Below are 27227 nucleotides of genomic sequence, written 5' to 3'. Positions count from 1 at the left end.
GAGGAGCCTCAGTGAGCTACTCTCGAAACTGGACAGAAGATAAATGATGGTGCCAGGTGATGTAATTTTACAAATGTCCACTGGGTGGCATCCGTGCATCACACGCAAACCCACCAGGTAACATTAACGTCTCAATTTGAGCTGCTTTATAAAAAAAACAAACCAAGCAACATTAATCTAAGTAGTGGACACAGATGTGTCTCGCAATTTTTGTTTTGGTAACGTGACACTTAAAAAGAACAGATAATAGCGACAGGTCATTTGATGCCGTTTATTATGTCTTTTGAACACTCTAATAAACTCTCCTAAGTTATTACACCTGAAGACGATCCCACCCCCACCCCCTCCATAAAAACAGTATCAAGAGCATGACGGGAACATTTTCACAGCACTGCCTGGTATCATTCCACAGCATGACACTGGTTCTTCGTTCTCTCATACAGTGGAGGGGGGAAAAAAGCATCATGAGACAAAGAACACCATAGAAATGTAAGCAGCACTAAAGCACCAAAGTTCAAAACACACCGGCCACTTGGTCTGAACATCATCAAGGAATCCCCCCGCCCACCCCACCCCACCCCACGTGAAGACTTAAAGTCCCGGCTGCCAGCTCTTAATCACAAGGACCGGCTTGAGAATCGATCTCTTGATAACATCCGTCACAACTGACTTCAGTGTCCTTGTATGCAGATTTCAATCCATCTCTGTACAGCTACAAGGCTCTGCTCATGCGGCCTCCGTTGTTGGAAAGTGGAAAAAGATCCCAGTAACAATATCTATACAGGGAGATACTGTAGTTCGGAATATCAAGTCAAACATTTAAATATTGAGGATTCTTTTAACATATTTTAAGTGGCGAGCCTGTAAAAGTGGATGTCTTACAATAGTTTTACAGAGACATTTAAAAAAAAAAAAAAAAAACTATCCTCGGAAACCATGGCAGCTTCTTCAACAACCAATGACTGTGACACCGTTACTGGAGGTGCTCATGAGATTCAGGTCGTGATTACATCACACCTGGAGAAACGCTTCTGAACGAACATCCCATACTGTACATGTAGGCATTCACTGTTTAGACTTGATGAGCTCGACTGTGGTAAGGCCACTTGAAACCACACACAATATCAACTGATGGGCATTTAATGCGTGACAGAAAAAACTCAACCAAAAAACAAAAGAGGACCGACATTTTCAGCCTACATCAAAGTGAGCGCTACATGCGGAAATATTCCCCGTAGGGACGTTTTCAGACTTCCAAAAAAAAAAAACAACAAAAAAACACATGGCTCACTGATCTGATGCACATGCAAACCTTTAACCAAATAGCACACAGCAGTGACGAGAGAAGTGTGGAAGCACAGGTTACAAAATAAAAAAAAAAAAAAATGGGACACTAAACCTTTGGTTGACAAAAAGCTGTGAAGGCACATTAAAATCTCCTAAATCCTTCAAAGTGGGGCATGATGCGTTGGCGTTCGTCACTTGGATGCCGCGTAAGAATCGCAGGCGCTGCAGAAAGTGGGAGCCCGCGGAGGCAAAACGTGGCCAAAATAAAAGCAAAAAGGGGTCGTTACGTCTGCAGGTAAACACGTTGGTTAAAAAATAAGAACATTCTGCCAATATTCTTGCGCTGGCTGGAAATTTAAAATACAGGCACAAATATCCCCTGTCACATTAATTAAAATTGCTTTTCTGTGTGTAAAATTACTCGAAGCAACCTGTTCGGTATTAAATAATCCCGCTGAAGCCTTTTAATCCTGGAATGTTGTTTTCATATTCTTTAATAAGATATAATCTCACTTTGATTCCGATGCAGACTGGTATTGTACGTGTAAAATCAGCACATGCTCTTTTGACTCCTCATAAATCAGACTGACAAGTCAATGGTTCCAGAACTCGAATAACGAGGGAACAATAACTCCCGTCAGTCACCTGGGGACTGCAGGCTCACGCCCAAGCTTTGTGATCTTTGGGGCATGACTCTTTTTTTTTTCTTTCTTTTTTTTTTTTATTGCTTGGATTAACTGGACGTTAGAAGCCTTCTCCTCAGCAGTGACACATCAGGATTGGCTCTGTGTTGATTTCCCTGCCTGGGCGTGGCTTTCCAGATACTCTTATCCAGTGGAGGAGATTCTCCCAAGTCTCCTCCCCTCCTTGTTGTTTTTTCTTCTTCTTCTTCTTCTTTTTCCGTTCCTCCTCTGCGCACTTCCCTCTTCCTCCTCCCTGTGCTCGGGTCCAACTGGCCACAGCTGGAGAACTCATCATCGCAGGCATCCTGATCATCATCTCGGAGCTCGCTGCCGGAGCGGCTCCCTGCCAGGCGCTGCTGTGATTGCAGGCGGTGGTGCCGCTCGGCTGCCCCTCCCGACATTCAAACGCTACTTGGTCCACTTTCACTCGACAAAGCGCTCCTTCGCTTACAGACCCGCACTGTAAATAAAAACCATGTGTGCTGCTGAAACACACTTCCGCGCGCCGTATTCCAACTCGACGCCGACCCATACGCCGGGCGGGCCTCAAGCGTGCAGAACGTTTCAACTCGCTCTTCGGACGCGTTTCGGTCACGGGAATAGATGCGGGAAAACGTCAAGGAGAACGAGGACTTTAAATCAGATTACGTCGCTTTTCATCGGTACTTTGCCATAAGGAATTGTTTTCTGAAAAAAATCCCCCCCCCGTCTGCCGAAGGAAGAGGGCGTCTCCTCGGATGATGTATATGTTCTGCAGCCGGGCCAACACGACCCCTGCGTGACCCCTCCACTCCTCCAGTGATCACTAATTCAGGAGGAATGACTTCATCCTCCGGACTGACTCTCCACTTCCCCCCCCCGCCCCCGGGCGCCACAGGACCGATGTACGTTTTGTTTGTTGGGAAGCTACTGTTGTCGACGTAAATACGTCCCTACCACCACCATCGTCGCCTCCTTTGGCAATGCTGGGAAGACGGATGGGTCGTCATCCACACACTCAACCGGGACTCGTGGTCACGACTAGTTGAAAAGTACTTCAAGTCTCACCCCCATATCACACACATGGACTGTCAAACCTTTTTTTTTTTTGTTTGTTTGTTTTTTTTGTGGATCCAAGGAAGGACTATATTTAGATTCCTACTGTGCGTGGTGCCTCAAGCTTTGTAAAATTCACATGATGTGGATACAGCAATATGTGAGACAAGCAGTTCGGCTGAACAAAGACGAGTATCTAGTTTTACATTGCACAAGAAGAGGAGTCCCCTCTAATCCTGCTTAAGAAGATGAAGAAGAAGAAAAAAAAAAAAAAAGATGCACAGTGCGATAATTCCAATCTCCATGCCTTTTATCCTAACAGACTGGTATCAATAAATATATTTTGGTCACTTCCTTTTTATTCATGATTAGTTGTTAGCAGAAGTCGAGGATTAGTGTGTCTGACGAAGAACGCAGTAAGACGAAGAAGTAAGTCGAAAAGGAGACCTCGAGGGTCTGAAATGTGCTGAAGAATGTCTCAGTCGGGTGGTTCGTGTGTTCTGTATACAGTTAAAAAAAAAAAGAGAGAAAAAAATCACATTCTTAAAAGAAATTGTTAAAAAGATTATATATTATCAAAAAAAAAAAAAAAAAAAAAAGAAAGAAACTAAATGCAACTCTAATAAGATATCAAGGTGGAAATACATGGCATTGCCTATGACCTAACACATCTGGATAATTTAAAATAGGCGACCAAGAGGTCTGTAGTCAACTCTCAGGAGTCCATATAGTCTTTTGTCTCCCTCCTCCAAGTTCCTCACATGCTTTTTCCATACGTCCTCTTGGAATGCTCACAGATCAGGCATTTTAGTCCTGATGATGTGTTAAGTCTTCAGGCCTGGAGCTGAAATGTTAGTGTGTGTTCGGGTGTATCTGCATTACATATATATATGGATGGTTTTAACAATGTGTAGGTGCGTGTGTGCGTGTGTGTGAGTGTGTGTGTTTGTGTGAGAGAGAGAGAGGGAAAGAGAGAGAGAGAGAGAGTGATGGATCAGGAGGCAGCCAGGGCCTTGATCAGGTACAGTTTGTCTCCCTGCTCACTGGTGAAGATGGGGGCCTTTTTGTAGTGTTCCACAAGCTCCTCCATGGAGTTGAACTTGCGCTGTCCGATGCAGTAAAGGTTTTCCTTCAGCTGCACTTTGAAATGCTTGTTCTTGCTCTGCGCCTTCAGGGAGATGGAGAAGTCGTTGGGCTGAGAAGAGAAACAACGAAGGGTTATTTTGTTTTCTCCCCCCAAAAGAAATGTCAAGGGTTTAAAACGGGAAAAAAAAAATGGATCGGATAATGAGTAAAATAGTAGTGGTGCTCATCGCCATTGTGGGTGGATGATCATGATCTTTTCCCTCTAGCAGACGCATCCACCCTTTTACCGAGTTCTACAATCAAATCCATCCCTCTATCACAGTGATTAAAGTTTCTTCAGACTGACTGAACGAAACACAAATAATTGCATTTCAAACTTTGACGACCAACTCCTGCACACGCAGAGTGAAAGCTGCACGACAAACTTAAAGCTCATTGGGTGCGCTTTTTCCAACACTTGGCAATATGTAATATTAATTTAAGGTTTTTGACAATGAAATATTGTTTATTGCAGCTGCAACGATTCATAAACAATAGAAGGTATTCGAATGAAATCTGCCATCAGCAGTAAAGATGGATTATGGAGGGAGTGGTCTCGGGTTGCCCACCCCGAACTACAGACTACGTCACTCAGCATCGTGAGAGGAGAGGGTCTGAATACTGACCGATGACTCGCTGTCTCGGATGAGGAAGTCTCCCTCTGAGCCCCGCTGGTTGAGGGCCACCTCCGCCTGGTGGCGTGTCACTTTCCCGTAGTACCACTCCTTCCCGGCGAAGCGCCCGCTGCTCGAGGGCGAGATGTAATCACAGTCGGGCGTGGGAGGCCCAGCAGGCCCCACTGAGGGTTTATGGGAGGTGGAGTCCAGCACAGTGACGTAGTTCTTGGGCACCAAGCCCAGCTGTCCGTCCGCCTTGCGGCACTTCCACCACTCGGGGTCGTTCTCGGGCTTCTCCACCACCTCCATCACCTCGCCCTTCTCAAAGTTCAGTTCCTCATCGTTGCCCGAGCTGAAAGGGTAGAGCGCCTGAACCGTGTGCAGCACCCGGTTTCCGTTCGTGGTGCTGTTCACCACCGCGGCGAGCTTTTCTGTTAAAGATCCGGCGGGGTCTCCGAGCCCGCCCATGCCTCCTCCCCCCGCCGTCCCGTCCACGTCCTCCGTCACGTAATTGGACGGAAACCAGCCAGACCGTCCGCTGTAGCTGCCGCGCCACCAGCCGTCGCTGCACTTCTCCATCACCACCACCCGTGTGCCCTTCACCAGAGACAGCTCGTCCTCGCGCTCCGCGGTGTAGCTGAACTTGACCAGGGCGGGCAGATTGAGGTCGTACAGTCTCTCGCCGTTGTCGGCGTACATGTCCGAGTCAGCGTTGGAGGCCGTGTCTCTCATCCCCCCTTTCCTGCTCTTCACCTTCCCAATTCCTAGGAAACAATTACAAAAACATGTTACGATTCTCACAGACAAATTTCATCACTGATATAAATGGAGTGAACGGCATGAGACCATTTCTCTTCCAGAGTCACCGCACTGTATCACATGATCTGCACGTTTGCAGGTCACAGTGGCAACCGGTCGGCAGTGGGATTTGAAACAAAACTTGTCGTTACACACTTGCTTTCCGAACCTCCAGACCGACACTGCCAAACACGGCCTACAGAATATTTTGCCACAGCTTCACCGTATCACCCTCTGCTGGCCGGCTGCAGTGGAACAGGACAATCTTGCTTCCACGTTGACAAAGGAGTCAAAACAAAATAGCACGATGGACCTGAAAAGGGTTTCTGTAACTTTACGTAGCGTCAATCAAAGCTGACTGTTTAACTTTGAAGTGCTTATTCGGACAAAACGAAGGGCTAAGGCTGAATGGTTACCGCTGCACCTTCACTGTAACAAGGTTCCTGGTTCTAATCTGTGTGGACTTTGTATGTTCCATTGGGAACACTTATCTTGATCAATGACATTATTGACAGGGAGAGAGTGGATCGAACCCACAGCCGGGCGATTGGGTGACCCACTCTACTAACCGAGCTTCAGCTGCATCATTCTCACTGGGCGGTGAATTCAGGTGATTGGTCAGAACGTGTGTACGAATACTCTCACGATAAGATGGCTTCAGCTCTTACGAAACTGCACAAAGTCTGTCAGATGAATATCAGATCTCACCTCGAACGGTGGAAGGAAGTGAAGTGTGATGTGCATCTCCATGTCAGACAGCGAACGTCACAAATTAGCACATGGAAATGCTTTTTTTTTTTTTTTTCCTTGGTGCCATTAAAATTAAGAACCATAATTCTACTCAAACATTGTCTTGAAATGAATGAATGAATTATTTTGTATCGCACATTAACTGACCTGGAGCATGTCTCAACGAGAAAACAAAAACCACACACCCCATTGTAAATCACCACAGAAAAATTAAGGGAGGAAAAAGGAAAAACTCCCAGACAAATACCAGGGAGCAATAATCAGCATTAAGGGCTGTGCTGAAATACAGGGAGGCTGGGTAAGCTGGGCTAAATATCACTTCTTTTCCACATTACAGTGCCCTTACACCCCACACTCCAAATCCAAATACATTCTTGGGGATTAGGCCTCGGTGCAGAAGCATGGTGGAAAAAAAAATTGTGTGGGATGAAAACTTGTTTTGACACGGGCCAATAATTCCTCCGAAAACAGAAAAATGTCGGGTAGTGCCTCCGGATGCTGACTTTTAACTGAAAAATTAAAGTCACGAACTACAGTTGCCAGGGAACCTTGTCAGTGAAAAGCTTCAGTCACATTTCACTGTTCTAATCACATTGCACTAATCACCTCAGCTGGCCCGACACCTGCCGCCTCGCTCGCCGTGCAGCTTCATACCAAACCCCGTCCTGTTTGTGCCAACTTGCCGCTTCCCATTACCTCCCAACCCCGGCGCCTTCCAAGCACCCCGCTGAGCTTACTACTGGCTTTGTGATTTAAGATTATTAAGAGTGTATTTATCAGGAGCATTCAGAGTGCGAGCTTTTCCAGTTGAAACCTGTAACCCCGTGCATTTAACCATAGACCCATGCAGGACCGACACTCTGTGACACCATCGCGAAACAGCCTCGAGGCTAACAGCAGGATTATCGTGCCCCCAAGCCTCTTGCCATTCTGTGAAGCCCCGGGGTCGAGCTCTGGATGTCATGGTTGTGATCGTCATCTTCCCAGGCTGGCTCGACAGCCTCAAGTGCTAATCGCTGCGTCGCTCGCCAATGGATGCAGCGTAAACATCACGGCATCTTCCGTCAGCTGTAATTCTATGTTTGACTGTTTGTGTGCAAAGCAACAGGCCCAACATTTCCCCACTTCTTGCAAAACTACGGCAACAAAACTGTAATCACAGAGTCTCTGGTCTAACTGATGATGTAGGCAGCGCAGAGTCAAAATAATACTAACCAGACACTGATAGCAGACTAAAGTAGAGACCCCATTTTCTGATTACGTTTGCAAAGGCTATTGCTTGCATAATCAAAATACAGCTGGGTGAAATTATACAGTTGAGGCAGGGTGTAGTCTCCGGGACGGCGCTCCGAGGACCTTTGGTGCGTTTGTTTTCTGAGTGAGGAACATGACTAATGTGTCACAAAGCCACACTCAATATGCCTCACCACGGATAAACTGTTACTGAAAGGTGTCTCCGACTCAAGGAGCACAGACAAATTTCATGGTAGCGCTGAGAGTCCAACGTCAAATTGCTTCCAGGTAGACCCTGTTATTAGTCACACCACCGTGCATAACTGCAGACTCCAGACAGGGTGTTAAGAGCTGATGTCTGTAGGTGAAGGCTGGGCATCGCACAGACGCGAGTTGCGCATCCGTGCAGCGTTACAGACGTAAAAAAAAAAAATGCATAAAAATCGAGAACTGTAAAAATACAAGACAGATATTAAACATAAGCTGGATAAAGCAAATAAACATAGAGGATGAGCATTGAGATGCTCATTTCTTTCAGCATATAAACGTCACAAGAACAGGCGATTTGCAGGTGCAAACCCCAGGATGCGTCTTTGCTCAGTTGGAAGTGACCTAGTTCGCGCCAAGCAAATGTTAGGGGCCAAACACGTATAAATAAAGCATCTTTCAGCTCCAGCTAAGAACTGAAACAATTGAGGGCTTTATACGTTATCTCTCCGGCCAGGTAACAGTCGTTATCAGCGACCCTGTCAGGATTTTTTTTTTTTTGCCACTTCCTGCTGCAACCACATATAAGCTTTGCATTAAAAAAAAAAAAGAACAAGAAAAAAAAAAAGCAAATCCCCAACATTTGACTAGACTCAGGCAATGATAATGGGAAGTTGGGATTTGCCTGCACAGTTAAAGGCGGATGATAGTCAGGGGAAGATAAAGGGGTTTGTTATTGACGGCATTTGCTTCGCTCGGGGCCCGTCTGTCATGCTGGTGGAGGTTAATTACAAGAGTTCAGTTCTGTGGCTGCGTAGAAGAACGGCTGGTTTGTGCTTCCTTTTAATGTTTATCTGAAGATCTTTTCTTTCGCACTCGATGAATGATTAGAGTGAGGTCACCGTTTCCAACGGTGGTTGTAGCTGATAGTATGTGGAAGATATCACAGGTTTTATAAAGCCGTGAAACAACAATATTGATCCGTGTGGGGAACATTGGAAGCGGCCATTTTGTACATTATAACAGTGTCTTCAAAACTGAAACGATCCCCTCACTGCTGCTGAAAGCTGACAACTCTTCCCAACAGAGAAGCCCAGTTCACTTGCTGCCAATACCCGATCGACACCACCTGAAGATAACTCCACACACTGCCAGGTACACAAGCTTTTGCATGTGTAGATACAATCTGGTATTTCCCGCTTCCCCCAGGTAGCAGTTGCCACCCGGCTGCTACCTGGGAAAAGCTTGCAACAGAGATTCAAAACTACTGCGCATTGGAAATGTTTCTCCTTTTTGACGTCACATGCTTTTTCCTGCGCATTTCCTGAGACGGTGATGCAGAAGAAGGAAGTCGTACTGCACCAGAAGGCAGTAAATCAAACAGAACAATGACAACGATCATAACGTGAAAACTTGGCTTTCTGTATGGAGATGAGCGCCTGCAGCAGGGGGAGAAGAAAGTGTTGGGGAGTTTGTTGAGCCACCAGTGACAGACAGGAACTAGTTTTGTTTTTTAACGCCGGCCTGCCTACGCTGGCTGGCTGTCCATTGTCTGCTCGGGCCCTCTCGACCTCTCGGCTTCCCTCCATTTCAGGGCTCTTCCTCTGTGGTGGACAACACCCCGCGTCAGGTTGTCTGACAATGCTTTAACATCCACCCGCCGCTGGCCAAAATTGGAAAATACACTGCCGTTCTGTGCTGGATCACATTCACAACATTCACATTTCATTTCAGCCAGGTTGTAGGAAAACTCACGTGTCATGTGGTGACAGGTAAAAAAATAAATAAAAAGGAGTTCAAACGGAGTAGACGGGTAATGCTAAACAGTAACCCTCAGCTATATGATGTGCTGAGACTTACACATTAAATGTAATGACAGCATGCACACTCAACAGTCAAGAGTACAGGGAAAGCACACACATTAGAGTGACTTGGCGTAGTCTTCAATGGAGGTGGCGGGGCCGCTTTTAAGACGTACGGCTTCAATTAAACTGCTAACGTGGTTGACTGATAGCTTTGCAGGAAACGGGCAAAACTCTTTAAACTTCAGCTGTCTGAGACATCAAAAGCAGGCAGCCATCGATCTGATGCGGCGGAGCTCTGGGGGGATCCGCAGCTCCACTTTTTATTTACGGCTCCGGACAGGGAAGTGTTGCACGCGGGAGCTAAACAAGCTCACAGCTGTTTGCGTTCAGTCCACCAATTATGAATCCTGTTGCCAAATAAAGACTTTGTGATTATCTCGCTTTCAATCGACAGCAACAGTAGGTCGGACTAACACAGCTGTACTTTCCGGGAGCAATTTTCACTCTTTCACTTGACCCATTTTCTTTTTTTCTTTTCCCTGAACACTTCTCTTTTCTAGTGACCTAAATTTAGATAGCATTTAGCCTTTGTGAGTGCCTGAGATTCCATTATTTCAAAACTAACTCTTCAACCGAGTGCCAAATGGTTTCCATGTCTGTGCTGGTTGTCACAATCAGACTATTACAATGCATCAGTAAAATCCCTAATCAGTTGTCTAATGACAGAGTTCTACAGAGAGACGGCACCCAAATCAACCTCAGAGTTCAGGAATGGTTTTTAAGTGGTTTTTCCAGGAATTAAAGTTTCAGTTGATAAAGTCCACATTTTGTCCAAACAGAAGTTAGTGGGTGGTTGTCAACAATCACTCAGAGGCTTTGTTTAAAGATCCAAAATGGAAGCAGTCAATCATCATAAGTAAACATCACAAATGTGAGCAGATATGACACCAGCCGGTGGGACTCGGCAAGAAGTAGTATTAAGGTTTGAATCCTTGTCATGACAAGTCAACACTGCTCCAAACAGAGAGCTCTCACAACCAGCCGCCACTTTTCTGTTCAAATCAACAAAATGAAAGAATACATAGCGCAGATGAAAACCAAATTGGTAAGAAAAGTGATCTGCACCCCTCCAGATCCAACTGAGAAGAAGAGCTGTGCAGTAAATGTTTGTAACCTTTACCCCCCAAAATGTTTACAGCACTGGCTACTCTTTTACAAGCCCAGACCACGACTCATTTCCTCTGAAGCAATGCAAAGGGAAAGGCGACGCAGGACAACAAAAGAACGTCTTAGTAAAAACATTTTTAGTCTGAAGGCACCTTCACAACTCCCCCTCCAATCTCCTAATTATGATTTTGATTTGGCTTTTGTGGTTGGGCCACAGTGATCTGAGGTTTGAAGAAAGGAGGCTGAAAATGAGAAAGCAACATAAAGACTGCCAGAAAGTCCAAGAGACAGACCCCCGCGCAATGATTCAACTTCCTTTTAACTTCTCACTTCCTCACTGGCGTGCACTGCTCCAAAAGCTCAGAGAGAAATGTGGCTCAAATTAGAGTTTCCGCTCGCTGGGGAGGCTGAGAAACAGGAAAACAGAGGGAGGGGAGAGAAAGAGAGAGAGAGGCAACTAAAAGCTCTTAGTTTACACAAGCAAAACATTTGTTAGCTCATCTCCATGTCCTTCTCATCTCTTTACATTCTGTGGATCCTTTAGACTACAAGCGGACACACACACACACACACACACACACACACACTCATAAGTAGGGATGATAGGCAGAGTGCAGAGATACCACTCAGCGGCTACATGGTGAGATTACAGCGAGGTGTCCACCAGGCTTTTGAAAAAGGGTGTCAGTGTAGCTGTAAAGTATCAACGACCCAAAAGGCTGCACGGCCAGTGACATTCCTCTGATAACCGGTAGAGGTGCGGGAGATGGGAGCCCGGGTCTCATCAATCAGCAGGGACCCCTTCCTCCTCTTAGCACAATGACTACAGTGTTCTACATGAGCACCCCACATCCCTTCAACTGTAGCTCATGACTGGCGGTGGGGTGGAGAGAGGGGGGAACCCTCCTCGAGCAACGAGTGAGCTCGCCGTGGGTGTAGCATAAAAGAAAACAGACACTGGGCTGTGTCTTAAGATATTCCTAAACAGGGTGGAGAAGGGGTCTTCAAGCATGATAATGTAATCCAACTTGTAGCCCACTGACTGGGAAAGTTCTAGGAGAAAAATGGAGCAGGGTTAAAGCGTGTGTGTGTGTGTGTGTGTGTGTGTGTGTGTGTGTGTGTGTGTGTGTGTGTGTGTGTGTGTGTGTGTGTGTGTGTAAAAGAACGAGAGAGGATTGCTGAGGCAATTACAGGCTTCGTCTCAGCAGAAGCCTTTTCTAAAGCATATCCACCCAGTCTCTGCAGCAAATCACACACGCATACACACACACCCTCATAAGCTGTTAAGACACCCTTTCACCCTCCCTGCCAAGACAACATGTTAGCACAAAATTCAGTTTCCGCCTGCCCAAATTATGACATATATTTCACCAACAAGAAGCTAACTCATAACCACAGCGAAAGAAAAGTGAGAAAGGAGAGAAAAAAAAGAAACTGACAACTGCTTCTACACAAACACGGCAGAGGAAAAGCCCCACTCACACTTCAGACAAAACACTTCTAAACCACTTGGAAAGCAATAAAACCACCAATAAACCATGTCAGGCCATCTTTGAGGGGCTACTGAGGACAAGAAAAGTTGAAAAAAACTCACGAAAGAAATGTTTGAATAGGTTAGCCATGTCCATTTTGGGCTCGCCGTCTCTCCCTCTCTGCCTTTTTCCCGGTCCCTGCTCTCTTCCCACTGCGGCTGTAGTTATTCCATGTGAACACCCAAAGAGCTGGGCGGATAGTGGAGCGGGGCAGCCCACTCCTTTGACCATGTGGTGAGCCTCAGCCAATCAGAGGGCACTAAAGAGAGGCCTCCAAGTCCAGCTCCGCAAGGCAGAGTACAGAGGCCTCATGGTAGAGGGAAGGGAGGAGGGCGAAGTTAAGACTCATACAAAGTCAGAAGAAAGGAATAGAGAGATCATTGGAAAGTGAAGAATAGATTCCCTCATATAGCAAGCCATAGGCCTTTTTAAGTAAAGATTTTAAAAGGTGATGACACGGCAACGGTGGAGTGAGTCAGTGTCACATGACGGCAGTTGTTTGTAGAGAGACGCTCATAAGTTTACAACAAACCGAGAAACATGAGTCCTCAAATATGTGTGTGCGCACGCACGCACACACACACCAAAACATAGCCATCTGTAGACAGATCATACCATCCCACATTCTTTCAAATGATGACACCAATCCACACCCAACAACGAGCCTGTTTTAAAAAAAGAACGGAGAACTTTTGTTTCCTCCCACATCACATATCAAGAGTTTTCTTCAGGCTGACGATTTTATTGTACATGAAAAAAAAGGAACCTACCCACCCACAATCTCCTAATGAAAATGTCTTAAATCTACTCAGAGGTCATAAAATAGGATAAATGAAGGTTAAGTATTTACAAGCTGGCTATGATTGTATTAGTGTTTAACAATCAGTTTTCTGTTAACTGCTGTTTTACATTAGTCTGCATTTTATGGCGTCTGACGTGTACGCGAGACATGACTTGTGTTTGTGTCATTCGTGCAGCTGTTCACCTGAACCATTTGATCAATGGACGTAGTGACAGGTGGGTTGTTGTTAGGAGCGCTAATGGCCATGGTGCATGACAACCCCACACCCACACACAAAATAAAGCTTAACACTTCGGGGCAAAGCAGACTTAAAGTCAAGCAATTAAACAATTCATCTTCTTGGGTCAAGCTGCACTATAAGAAAATGCTTGTTAATTAAATGTGGCTAAAACAAGACTAAAGAAAGGCACATTCCTGTTCTGATACCGTTTTTAATCCGCCTAGTTTAGCAACAAGGAAAATGTCTGAATGTCAGTCTCTTAACCACAAGACTCACATTAAAAAAAAAAAATAAAAAAAAAGACAACAACCATTGAGCCACTAACAGGAAGACATTGTTCACGTGTCCCACAGATAAGTGTTTTGCAAACACTGCAGCATGCGATACAGCTATAAACTGACAACACTACTTATGGCTAGAAGCACCCGTCGGCGACACTTGTTCATTCCGGACTATAGAGAAAAGCCACTGCGGGGGCCTGGGGCTTCCTCGGAGTGGGTCACCCTTCGCGTGAGCGGGTCATCATTGTCACATCAACGATAAGCAGAGGAGATAAGGCTACCTTTCTCCACCCACAAGTGCAGTTTGATGTGTTTTTGTTTGTCAAACGGTCCCATAAAGTGGCGGTGGTAGTTTAGGCTTTATAGCCCAGATTCATTTAAGTTACCGTATGTAGTTTAAAAAAAAAAAAAGAAACTGTCAATGACTAGAATACAACCTGCAGCATTTACAAAACAAGCTGGCACCATCCACTGTCAATTGTATAAGTGAGTCTTAAAAGTCTCCATCGTGGCAAATGTTGGCGTCCAAACAAACATGGTCAAAGTACACCAATAAAAGCAGCTATGCCATCATACTTTCAACTCTGATAATGATGCCCTGAGGTGCAAACAGGTTAGACATTACAGAATGAAAAGCAGCCAAAAATCAAAAGGCAGGGCCCGAAACTAGGCACTTAATGAGAACACATTAACAACCCAAATAGTGAAATCAGGGGTAAAACCCTTGCCAAACTACATGGCCCCGTTCCAAACTGAATGTCAGTGATCAGTGTGCGTATCACAAATTATCATGACAGTCTGTCATCAAAAAGAACTAAGCTAAGACAAATGGTAACCTTGGCTTACATACAGTTACATTTGGCTCACTCCTGGTGAATTGCAGGGCCCAGAAATATTACTGGAGTGCCGACACAGGAGATGACACCTGTGCCAGATCAAATCCAGCCATGATGAAAAGGACATGGAAATATCCTCTAGTCATACACAGAGTGGAGGTATTTAGCATAAATCAGGCCTGTAAAAATGTATCCAAGCTAAAAATGGACATTAAAAGAAAAACTCACCAATTACAGCCTCACCCGAGTAAATGCTTAAAAATATAATGGTAAGCCACAAGTCATATCAGTGTTTCAACCGATCAGACAATAGGACTATCTTCCTCTATTATGCAGCCTATCATACCACATACCACAACAAAGTGGTCAGAAATGAAGCGACGCTGGGCTGGTCGACAAAAAAGATCCTCTTTCTGAAACCGAATATGAAACACAAAGCATGTCAGCTGATGGTCAAAACGTTGCAGTGAGGGACCAAAATCCCATAAATATTTACACTGCAATTATCTGTGCAGATCGACTGGAATATGACGGGATGGTCCATAAAAATAAACGAGGTCGTGGGGAAGGAGTAAACTTTGACATGGTATCTGGTTGTTACTTAGTAGACCATCACATGTAAAATTCAACATCGACTTGTAAAGAGGCAAATAATAAATTCTTACTCTTTTAAAAAAAAAAAAAAAAAAACATTTTTTACCAAGTGTATCTTTGAGATTCTTGACGATTGAAGCCTTCCTCGCACTGTTTTTCCTCTCCACATAGTTGGACGGCACAAAGCCAGTTTTGTTGGTGGCGTTTCGAACCCTCCACCACGACTTGGAGTCATCGAGGAGCCACAGGCGCTCGTTTTTCTTGATGTCCAGCTCCTGGTCCTGCTGGGCCATGTAGTCGAACTTGGCGATGACAATCACCTCTTCCGTCATCTTGCACGAGGTACACTAATGAAGGGAGGAGAAAAAAAATTAGAGTGGCAGACATCTTGTCAATGCAGCTGATATTTACTCTCGTTTTGAGATTGCGGTACAGGTTTTGACAAACTGTGCAATGGTAGAAGTCAAGCAGGCACATGAGATATGAAGATGATATTCTGCAGCCAGAGGGAATCTCATATCTACACGGTTTGGAGCCAAACTATAATGTCCAGAGCGCAGAGGGTGAAACGGCCTGCCAGCAGTCCTGAACTCAACCCCAGTGAACACCAGCAGGATCAGGTGGCTGTTGGGTGACTTACAGCAAATGCTGGCTGACGAATGGGATGTCATCCCACAGCAGCATGTGACAAGGCTGGTGACCAGGATGACATGCAAGGCTGTTGTGAATGTGTATGGCTCTTCCACATGCTCCCGATTGTTAAATGATTCTTTTCATTCAGCCAAACCGTCTAATCTCCTCAGACTCAACTCCACCGCTCATGTTCCTTACAAATGTGTCAAAATTTAAACAGGAAATAATGTGGCTTTACAATGTTATAAGATTTACCGCCATTAAGCATTGGTACCACCAAATTTCCTTACTTTTTGTGCACAGTTTGTTGTCACCTTCAAAGTGAGTCTGCAGATAAAAATCTGGACTAAATTTAGAAACAAATGACGGTACCTGTACTGCATCAAAGCTGAGAAATTCAAGAGCGTTGACACTTCCGCTGACCTAAAAAATGTAGAGGAAAAAAAAAAATGCAATTAGAAATAGAATTCTGCATATCATTCCAGGCACATCTTGATAAGAATGAGAAGCCTATTGTACCGATCAGCTGCAGGGCCACATATAAATAACATTTTATAACAAACGTAAGACTATTTGCTGAGAATGTGCCCCCAATCATTTCCACAGTTTAGTCTCTTCAGACATAATTTCCCTCCAGCAATTGTATTCTTGAAATAACAGATAGAAATAACTATTTTTTTGGTATTCAACTCTGACGCTGTCTTAATAAAGTTATTCGGGAGGTTATTTCCTCTCAGAAGGAGTCCAACGATTGTCTTTTGTGTTAGGCATCAAATCTGAACCTGGGAGCCAGGAGGATGGTGAAGATCATTATCAGAGGGAAGTGAAGAACAAGGAGAGTGTGCATCAGCAGTGGAGCGACGTCACTTACTGAAGCTCCTATAGAGCACTAATGATCTACAAGATTGCTTTCAATTTAGAACTGCACCATAAACGTTCTTATGTTTCCCCGACTATGCAAATGCAGTGCTTATGTAGACTGCATTACAAACGATCATTAGTCCGTTATTAGTAAGGCTGCATAGATCCGCCAGGGTATATATAAATATGATTTTGGAGCAGTGTGATCCACTGTCTAAACTTGTTCATGTTCAACAATGAGCACATTCATAACAACTGGTCTTATGACCCATATTGCCATCAGCACTGTCAAGCTGTGCTTAGGTTTATACTGCAGATACTCGGGTCGGTTCTGAGGGAGTGAGACACTATTGGAGCAGTTGCTTTGCTCTGATGTCATGGGAGTGGATGTAGTTCCCCCCCCCCACACACACACACACACATAAATACACACCAACTTCAGGGACCAGACACTGATCTCATTGATAGAGCTCTTGGTTTTTATTTGAAGTAGCAGTAGAGACCAAGTTTCAGCTACAGTTGGCCTTCAGATAGGCCGAGAACCCGATCTTAAGCAAACACGAGCAGAGGTAGAACAGCAGGTTGCAGGTCATTGCTAGCTCCTTTTCCATCTTTAATTAAATTAAGACACACTGGAGGACATCTTAGGGAGCGGCACAAAAAAAAAAAGCAAAGAGCTGATTTACCCTCCTCAAGAGCCTCTTTCACCAAGATAAAGGCAACAAACTCTCCCAGGGCTGGGCTGGGTAGCCATCTCCCAAAGAGGCAGATAAGCGTGTATATGTCCTCCTCCTCCATCGACAACATCCCTCCCTTGCAATCGTTTTTCCACTTTAAACTCTCCATATTTGAGCCTGACAGAACAGTCAGCATTTGACAGTACGTGTCCCAACTATCTCCCCATTACAGAAGGTCCACTGCATCATCCCTCCACCCCGAAACCCACTCATTTCTAGGGTGGCTGAGCACTGAGGGCAAGTTAAGATGGCAGTGACTTACGACAGTGCAGATGTGAGGGAGGATCAAAAAGTTAGGCGACAGATGCTCTGAGCTAATCGCGCAGCTGCAGACTGAGCCAAGGCCAGTCACCACTCCGAAGCACTAAACACCAGGTCAGACAGGTCAAACTGCTCAAATGGTGTCACATTTACAGCCACTGAGGGTCTCCGTTTACCCTGCTGCCGGGCAGAATTAACAGGTAAGGCCCATCCATCATACAACCAGCAGAAAAGCATCATCTCAGCACAAAGACAACGTGTGGCTGTGAAACAACACTCATTCCGATTACTCATGAAATTAAAAAGTTCTGGAGACTTCCGTGTGAATCAAACAGCTTTTTGACCAAGTGGGACGATATTCCTTTTGTGAGTGGAAATAGGTTAGGAACATTTGTGGAAGCATCGACACTTGAGTTTTTTTAGCCATGGGGGCAGCAGGTTAAGTCTTGACCTTGAGTGTGCAGGGATTCGTGTTTGAATTTCCGTTATGGCAGGAAGGGGTTTGGACGTTAAAACTATCCAACGCTATGGTGCAAGTTGCAATGACCTGCGGCAGCAAACCCTGTAAAAGGGAGCAGCTGGAAAGACCTTGTACTTTAAGTTATGATTATTGACACAGACATGTGGAGGAGAAAGGGTAGAGCACAACTGCAGGCATAGTGTAGAAATATTGTGGAAAAAATATTTTCAGATGCAATGACGTAATGAGTCACTGCTCCCAGTCAAATAGCCCGTGACCTTCATAATGAGTAACCAGTTGTATAGTTGTTTTGAAGAAGACGAAAAGTCTGGAAATAACATGGGTAGTAAACGTTCTGCATGAAGATCTTGCGTTTTGCCTGAACTTTGTGGTTGTCAACATGGGCATCCAGACTGCATGAAACAGGAGAGAAATGGTCAAATGTGGTGGTTTGTGGTGAGCGCAGGCTTTTCCCGACTCCCTGTGGCTACCTGCTTCTTCTTTTTTTATTTATTTTTTTTATTTCTCCGAGCATAGCTCACTTAAACTCCTGACACAAAAGAATGTCCATGTCTTAATATTTTCTTTTCAGCAGCACAAAAAAAATAAGGCAATTTTCTCTGCTGTTCCACATTAACAATATCTTGGTGCTTCTCAAGCAGTTTCTAGAGAATCCAACAACCAATAGCGATCCTGTTACATTTATACAAATCATTACAGGAAACGTCTTCTTTCCATCACTGCCATAACACACCAAATGACTGCTCATTCACTGATCACATTGGTAGGTAGACAAAGAATTACATAACTAAATAGAGCGCAGCAAGAATTAATCCGAAACCCAAAAAGAAGTCAGTATTACTTCCCATCTTAAAAACCATCTGCTACTAAATGGGTCTTTGAATAGATGAGACAGATAAGGACTGTGGTTTACAGTGTGTGAAGATTATCTTACTGGACAAAAGAAGTCTGGAGATTAAATGTTAAACACAAAGGTTATTTTTACAAAAATGTGAAACTAATGGACAAAGACCCTTTTCTGTCGAGGTAATTAGCAAAATTCTAACCAGTGGTTTGGCAGGCATTCGATAGGTAAGATTTATGATGGGGGGGGGGGGGGGGGGGGGGGGGGGGGGGTCCATAATTGACTTTTCTGACTAGTTCCACAACACATAATTATTCAATTAAGTCTTGCATTCGGATTCTGATAAATTAAATTAATCACAAATTGTGTAGTCTTCAATATTAGAGAAAACTATAGAAAATATAAATCACCATTTCTGATATGTTTGATCATGTTTCCATCAGATAGAATGAGTGAAGAAAAAACGCATATGACCAAAATAGAGCATGAACTATTACATAAAGTGTGTGAAACATGTTTCAGTTGCTCCTTTCTGGAGTTGCAACAGTCGATCATTTAATACACAAGTTCGATTTGCTGAGTTTTACACCGGAAGCCTTTCCTGACGCAATCTGAGCAGCGGGGGATTACTAGCCTGTTCGGAGAGCATAGTCATGGCACGCCGACAGTGATATTCAAATCAGAAAACGTCTGCTTAAAAGCTTGCTTCCACTATTAACCCTATAAAATTATGATTAAAACTATCAAATACTCAATTGTAATACTGGTATCGACTTATCTGCAGTCGTATCAGCAGCAGGGCAGTAACCAATTAACTAGTGTCCTCAAAGGTACCAACAGTTGTCACAGCTGCTTCCCCATCAGCAACACCACTCTGTTATCACTGCTAGCTTTAATAAGCAGCAACTATTCTGTTTGGATCTTTAGAAAATACCTTTATGATGGCCAATAAAATTTGAAGGAGCTTAAGTATCACTATAAACCACACACCACAACAACTGCATGTCAGTAGTGTTGCAGAGACAGAGGGTACAACTTTGTAAAGTCTTATGTTACTATGGAACAATACTGACACAAGTTCACCACATCCTGCGATCCGCAGCTGCAGCTGTAACTTGTTGTGTCTATGTAGGAAGGAAAAAACAAGCGATACAGGCAGATAGCACACCAAGAGGCCTGTGTGATAACACATTTCACAGGGATGCTACATTGCAGTAAAGTACAAGAAAGAAAGGCCTGAAAAATATATTGGTGTCCACGGCATTTCCATTTTGCTACAGACACGGGAAGTTGTTTGTAGACACCAAGTCAGTACAGCTGGATACAGTGTATAGTAAACAAGCCAAGGAGAACAATTACAGATCCTCGTCTCTCTTCACTGTCGGACCAAAGAGTGTACCACTGCTAGGCAGGAGTGCTGAGTCTCTGAGACAGCAACAGCATGAGCTCACAAAGGCAGACAGAGTAACCTAATCCCTGTGACAGCCTGCTAAAATCACAGGGCTCTGCTGCCTTCTGGAATGTGCTCTGTGTGCTCGCTGCTCACTCAGCCCCTCTGGCACTGCTGCACTTCCTCCGACTTACACCAAAACTTGCATTTTAGCCACAGGGCAGGTCTGCCTCGCGAGCTAACAGCGCAGGGCGCTGACGGACCGATGGGTGAGGAGAGCCCGCGCTCTTTTTTTCACATCGAGCCACATGCGACTAAAACCCATGAGACTGCAGCTCATCCCAGTTGTCCTACATTCTCTCAAAACAGAAGAGCAGCAAAGGGTCATGGGAGACTTGGCGGGCCAGCTGTGAGACAGGAAGTGTAGACACAAGGGTGACCGGATGATGGGAAAGTGATGCAATCTGACAAAGTGCAGGCTTGACCCCCCCCCCCCCCCGTCAGAGTTCAGATGAGTTCAGATAACTTATCTCAGCATTGATGCGTGTAATTCAGCTCATTAAAAAGATGACAATTAGTTTAAACTTTAACACCAGAGTTGCTGAGAGGATACATCTTTTTCCACATTAGAAGACTGCATAGATTAAAATGTAATCAGGTGGCCTCCTGTGTTTTGGGCCAAGCGTGCAGGCTCCACTCATGACTGTGTGAAAGCAGTTGGTTATCCACCCCTCGGGATCACCCTCCGCAGTTGGGAATGGCCTAAAATAGACTATGGCTCATGTCTTTTGAAAACTGCCAGAGATTTACTCTCATGGCAACAACCGGCAGCAAAGGATTCAAGCCTTCTTCTGGACATCAAAAGGGTCATTCTGCACGTCAAACAGACCTACACAAGTGCCACGGTTTAAAATATGCTGCCAAGCAATTAACAGAGAAAATCTAAAGTCTTGAGTAAAATGTAGGGTGACCTTCCCGACCAAAATATGATTTGAACAGAGTCAATGACTGTTTAAGCTAAAGGGACCCAAATATTTCCATTATTCCTTGAGTAACACACTTAACTTTAATTGAGTATGCCTTTCTTAAATCTACAACTATAATCTGTAATCGTACAAGCGTGCACACATATCAGCAATTAACAATATCAGGATACTCATTAAAAAATGTAATGACAATATCTGATGATAAAATAGCAATTAACACACATGACCGTGCTGTGAAATGTGTTAATTTCTTCTTTTGCCGTCATATTTTGCTGCATTTTCTCAAGCCCGACTGTTCCAGTTGAACTCAGACTTATGGCATTAATGAGCTGACTCGTATTAGTGGCTGGAAGTCAGGATGAAACTCCAAACAGCGTGATGGTGTCATGTGTATAATCCAAAACCCGCTTGACACCCCCATTTTTTCATATTCTTATTTTGAGGCTGCAGAATACATAAAACAGAATTACTGCTTTCAAATGAAACAACGAATTGTGTACGCTTGAACTTTGGATCAACTTTAATGGAAAAAAGGACGACATGTGGCAAAGGTGACGTTCACAGGGTCTTTTATGTGGCTGTTTGCTGAAAACAAGTTTCTTAAGTAAGGCAGTGAGCCTTATCAGATCTGAAACAAAAAAAAATATGATCAAAGCGTTGCTGTCATAAACCAAAGTCCTTGTGGGTAGCTTACACTGTTGTAGGACAGTCTAAATATAGAAATAATATCACTGCAACACCATTTGCAACAATAAACTGAGTGTGAGCCAGGCTTGCACTTTAAATAATCACCATGAATCATTTAAATGAATGGTCTTCTACTAGCTTTTTGCAGGCAGACATTGAGGAACACTGCTTTTTTTTTTTTGTAAGAAGATATCTATCAGAAAGTAGAACTTCTGAGTAAGAAGGGATCCATTTTTTTTATACCAAATCTCCATGAGCAGCCTCCACATCTTCATCCACACCCTGAGGTTGCCAGTTCCTGTTCTGGGTGGCCTGCCTGTCACGTTCATCCACGGCCACATCCAAGCAATATGGGATCAGGGCCACAGCAAAATAAACCTACAGGTTACCTCACAAACTCTGGAGAGCTCCAGGGGATTTCCCCATGACTAATCCAAGTTTACAAAGCAAAGGGATTTCTAACATCAGGCACCATAGTACAATAAAGTGCTCTGTGGTTTAGTTTGGAGTGCTGTTGCACACTTAAAACTGCAAGTTGTATTAAGGAGTCTGTAAAAGAGGCGATGTACATAAAATTTAGACCGACGTTGCACTGTCGCAGTATATTTTGTGAACCCTGTTGTAACCTTTTGGAAAGAGTTATTGGTGCGATCAAAATAGCCGATTGCAAACCACAAGAGAACAATCTCAGACAACCTGTGTCAAACAGACGAAATAGATAGACTGGCTTCCTTTTACTCTTCCGGCATCCTGGTAAATATGAGCCCTCGGGTGCTGTCACAATAGGACGAAACAAGCTACTTGGAGCAGAAGTCTGGACAAGCCACATGTTGTAACCTGTGTGCGAGCACCTTGAGAGCGGGAGGCATTCCAGATTGCATGGTGATGCCACAAAAATCTTGGGCCTGCGCAAATCAACATCTATGAGATCTTTGATAGGAGGGGAAACAAGAAAGGCAACATTTTCTGCACAAAACTTCACCTCTCTCCAGCCTGACGCTGACAGCCTACACACATTTCAAACACTGGGAAAACTGTTGTTCATGAACAACAGAGGTCACACTGCTGGTTGCAATGCATTTCCATCAGGATTGCAGCATGGAGAAGTTTTAAACCAATGCCAATTTTATCACAATATTATCACAATAACTATTTAAAACTACTTCTTCATCCCAGTAGTCAGATTTAAAGCTTTCAGTATGACGCAGAAAGCTGTGATAGTAGCTGTGGTTATATGGACCATAATTAATGTAATTCAAAGTCAAGCATAAAAAAAAACCCAAACATCTTTATTACTGGCACACAAACGACCAAAATCACAGTGCAAAGCATTATGGGATTGATCCCCTGACTGACTCAGACGATATTTTTATTTCATAGAAACCTGCAACGGATTGCTTTATATCTCCACCTATGACTCATCATAAACCCATGTGGTCTCAGACTCTGTAGGCAGATAAAGTCTACATCAGATAAGATGCTTCTTTATTGTTTAAATTATTATTAATTCATTTAACTGCTCTCGACATCGTTCCAAATGAAACTGACCAATACTTGTCCCAATTGTCATCATTTCATTACAGTAATCATATGTTTGAATCACTTTTCTTAAATTCAGATTTTCCCCCATAACTCTTGTTTGGTCTTGAGTCAGCGTTTCAAACGAGGTACTTACAGACCACCGCCTCAAACTGTTCCTTCTATCGGGTCTTGATTCACCGAGATCAGTTGTGGCATTACATTTGGTTTGAGGGCGATGTGGTATGATTGATAGGGTGCTTGATCAGATTTCTGGTATGTCTGACATTTCTTTGTCAGCTGTCTTGCATTTCTACAGTTCAGCTGTTTGATTTCCCACATGACTGCAGGCAAAAGCTCTGTAGCCATCTTGTTTTAATATTACTGAATAAGTATTTAAAAAAAATTCTTTTTATTTATTTATTTTTTATAAATTGAGAGGCCACAGGCAATACAAGGACCACAGATTTTGTTTCGGGTTCCGCTACTGAAATTGTTCCTATTGCTTTACTGAGTAAGCCTGGAGAAAAGCAATGTGGTAAACTGCTATAGACCTGGAGACTGCAACTATTGTGAGTTGAACAAAATATGAAGTACATTGGGCAGAGGAAACCTAACTTCAGTAACAGGCTGTGTAAAGTGCTTTTTTGTCACATCTAAATTTATCTTTCTGATAAAACCCATAACGATAATGTTTCTTTCTGGGACACACCAATAATGTTTGCCATAATGACTGCTGTGGTTACACAAGTACATACTTCCTCATTTTTTCGATGAAATTCTCCCTGAAAGAAATAACACCATAATGAACTAAAAAAAAAAAACGATACAACCGAAACGGCGCACTTCTTTTTTTTCCGTGATGGGGAAGTAAAATTATTTACTCTGAATCATTCCTGATAGCAAATATTTCGACCACATCTGCAAAACCAGACGCTTAGACTTTCAAGTTTACCTGAAGAGGATAAATAGGTGACCCAATAGCAAGATTTTTGCAATTCACTCTTCATGTCTACAGCAAAACAAGGCCGGCATAAAATCAAAACCCAAAATGAAAAGGGGAAGTAGAAGAGCAGTTTTGTCATAATTGAGATGATAGAGATAGAAAAGAAGAAATGATTGCGGTGGGGGGTAGAAAAAAAAAATCCCCGCTTCTCAACTCTATTACAAGCGTAATGTTGGATAATAGATTGGTTTCCTGAGCTGCTCGTTCAACTGAGAAATTTTCAGGCACATTAGTTTTTCTGGCTATCATGAAATGCACAGTTGGTATTTTCCCCCTCGGCTGTGGGGACAGACTTGGCTGCTGGAGGCCACTGACAGCACAACACCAGGCACTGGCAACGAGGAGATTTTGTATAAAAAGAGATCATCCATCTATGCTCGCAATGTCTTTTTTCTTGTCATGACATTAAGGGATGTTACAGGCTTTATGAATCAACGGGAGCTATGAATAGGACAGAGTGAGAGTATACAGGCGGATGTGACCGCAAAATCAGCATGCATTGCAGAAGAGTGAAACGTTGAGTTTCGCTGGAGTCTTTAATCCTGAACATCAGCTTCTGACCTGGCAGCTGACGGGGGCAAATATGTAAATGACCACTATCTGCGTCAAATAAGATTCTTAAAAAAAGTCTGCCTCCCGGCCTGACGGGTGGACAAGTCTGACTTTACCATCACTTTTCTTTGTAAACTGGGTGTGTCCTCGCAGCGACTCACTGAAAAGAAAGCTACAGCAACCCAATGTCTTGCTCCATCTCACTCTTCAAAAACCTTACCTGTGACAACCAGACAAACTATGTTGAACAGCTGAGAGCACACGAAAAGACGGGGACGCTACTCCCTCAAATCACTCCTACTGAATTTCGGCAAATTATTACCTGTGCAATAGAAACTCTCAAGAGGTCTGTTCATTGCACAGCACTGTTGAGCACATTTTGCAAAAAGGCCACACAAACACATCCACAAATTCTCGTCAACAAATACACAGCCGGAGTGCTTATTGTGTTACTGAAGCATGGCATTTAGTTTAGCTAGGGTTGTGTAAGGTAGAAACAATGTTGTAGATAAACACTGTGTGCAATCATCCACCCCTCCCCAAACAGAAAAAGATTTCATGTAGGAAATACACTTCAGTTCCTCTTACTGATCTTTCTAGAAAACTGAATTCAAAGTGGTTAGTTTCACTCTGTGATTGGCGGCTGACCAAATTAAAAGGTTAAAGTAAAAGCATACGGATCTGTGACACGTTTGGACACAGTGGTGCTAAACATGTGGTCCATGGACCAGATCATCAGCCTGGAAGTGAATGTGTTAAAAAAAAAAAAAAAAAAATGAAGGCCACATGAGAAATGACAGAAACATCATGAAGAGAAACTGCAGCTCAGGGGATTTCTGATCTTTCAGCAGATTTCACACTATTTTTTCACAAGACCTTAAATCATATGACATGATGTTGAAATTATATGTAGAATTTTTCATAATGTATTCATCCTTCTTTGACCTAAAACAAAGGAAAATCTCTGGGAATATAATTAGTTATAGACTCACTCATTTCAGGTTTTATTTGGCCAAATTATTGAAATGGATTTGACTACCTTGATATGTAGAGATTTAATGTTCGTTTGCATTCCTATCAACTTCTAGTACTTTTATCCAATACTATTAATAGTCCTGAGAGTGATATTTCAAATATTAATCACATCTGTGTGTGTGTTATGTGTCTTAATGTAGTAGAATTAGCTAAATACAACTTCAAAACTATACCTACGTTTTACTCTAAGTACATCCCAGATGTCAAGCATAGCTGAATTTTTAGACTCTGTTAAGTCGAAATCTTGTGCGAGATCACATCGGTTCGATCAAATGTTAGGGAGGAAGTGATCAGTGTGTGGTGAGAGAAAAACAGGAGCTGATAGATTGTTGCAATAACCATTTATGGCCATTTAAAACAAAGGAAACGTAACTTACTCCTAATTTTAGGGCATGCCACCATGACTGAACGGCACTGCAGACAGAAAAAGAAAAAACTTGATATAGTTAAAGCTAAAAACCAATACAAGATTATTTAAATCAGAGAGGTCCATGTTGTCACGTTAGCCGTTTAAAGCCACCCTGCCTGCCCTTAAAGCGTCCTCTCCATGTTTAATCTCAGAAATTAACGCGTAAACGCGATGCTCGGAAATTAAGTCTGGTTACGTGGAGTGTGTAGCAGTCTTATGCCACAACTTTAGCTTGACAGTGAACCGTGGCTATTCAACTTAGCTCACCCGGTTGATGGGGGGGGAGAAAGGAAAAGGAAAAACCACGAACAATGTCTTCAATGGATACAAACATCTCGGCTCCAGCCAAATTAACGGGTAACGGTATGTTGGCCATGTTGGCAGGGCGACAGGCTGGTTAACATGTAGCCGTTAGCATCGTGAGCCACACTGTTGAATTTGAGGGGGAGCAGCAGCAGCGGCAGCTAGTCTGCGGCTCTGCGAGAGGCATTATGCGGCAGAAGCTCCAACCATCCGCCGCAGCTCGCAGCCACATCATGCCCAGTCATACCACGTCTTACCTGACTGCTGACGGCCGCCGCGTCTGAGCTCCTTCTGGAGGGGGTTAACGTGGTGGAGCGTCACGCACACCAGCGAAGGATGTACACAAGTGATATCCAGGGTCCGAGCGGGCAGCCGGTTAGGGTTTTTTTTTTTTTCTTCTTTTTTTTTTTTTTTTTCCCACCGCAGAGCGGAGCTAGCCTCGCTGATGAGACGCGGCGCCGCGCTGGAAGAGCATTTCTATATCAAAGCATGTCATTGCTCAGCACGGCTAGGCTAACTTAGCCACGGCTGCACGGGTGGTCCCGCCTCCTA

At 43.8% G+C, this 27227-nt stretch overlaps 1 protein-coding gene across 2 annotated transcripts; it reads right to left on the bottom strand.

The window, feature by feature from the left end:
* Positions 1–2013: 2013 nt before the first annotated feature.
* nck1b (NCK adaptor protein 1b) lies at positions 2014–27169 on the bottom strand. 2 transcript variants are annotated; one of them, XM_080489822.1, is made up of 5 exons: positions 26933–27169; positions 15978–16028; positions 15079–15319; positions 4757–5511; positions 2014–4200 (listed from the first exon to the last, which is right to left on the bottom strand). In XM_080489822.1, the coding sequence occupies exons 3-5, from the start codon at positions 15302–15304 to the stop codon at positions 4000–4002; spliced, it is 1182 nt and encodes a 393-aa protein (XP_080345948.1). In that variant the 5' UTR covers positions 15305–15319; positions 15978–16028; positions 26933–27169; the 3' UTR covers positions 2014–3999. The 2 variants fall into 2 exon arrangements, with proteins under 2 accessions (XP_080345948.1, XP_080345949.1); XM_080489823.1 differs by lacking the exons at positions 15079–15319; positions 15978–16028; positions 26933–27169 and adding an exon at positions 12302–12424.
* Positions 27170–27227: the final 58 nt, after the last annotated feature.

The sequence above is a fragment of the Lipophrys pholis genome (genome assembly GCF_963383615.2).
Source record: "Lipophrys pholis genome assembly, chromosome: 20".
Lineage (NCBI taxonomy): Eukaryota > Metazoa > Chordata > Actinopteri > Blenniiformes > Blenniidae > Lipophrys > Lipophrys pholis.
Note: the sequence above shows the minus strand (reverse complement) of the source record. Positions and strands in the feature narration are given on the sequence as shown.

Excerpts from the sequence above, each read along its gene's own strand:
- nck1b (XM_080489822.1), bottom strand. The coding sequence starts at position 15,304 with ATGACGGAAGAGGTGATTGTCATCGCCAAGTTCGACTACATGGCCCAG. Across the intron at positions 5,512-15,078 it reads GAATCTCAAAGATACACTTG|GAATTGGGAAGGTGAAGAGC; the intron begins GTAAAAAATGTT and ends ATTGTTTCCTAG. Across the intron at positions 4,201-4,756 it reads TCCGAGACAGCGAGTCATCG|CCCAACGACTTCTCCATCTC; the intron begins GTCAGTATTCAG and ends TTCTCTTCTCAG.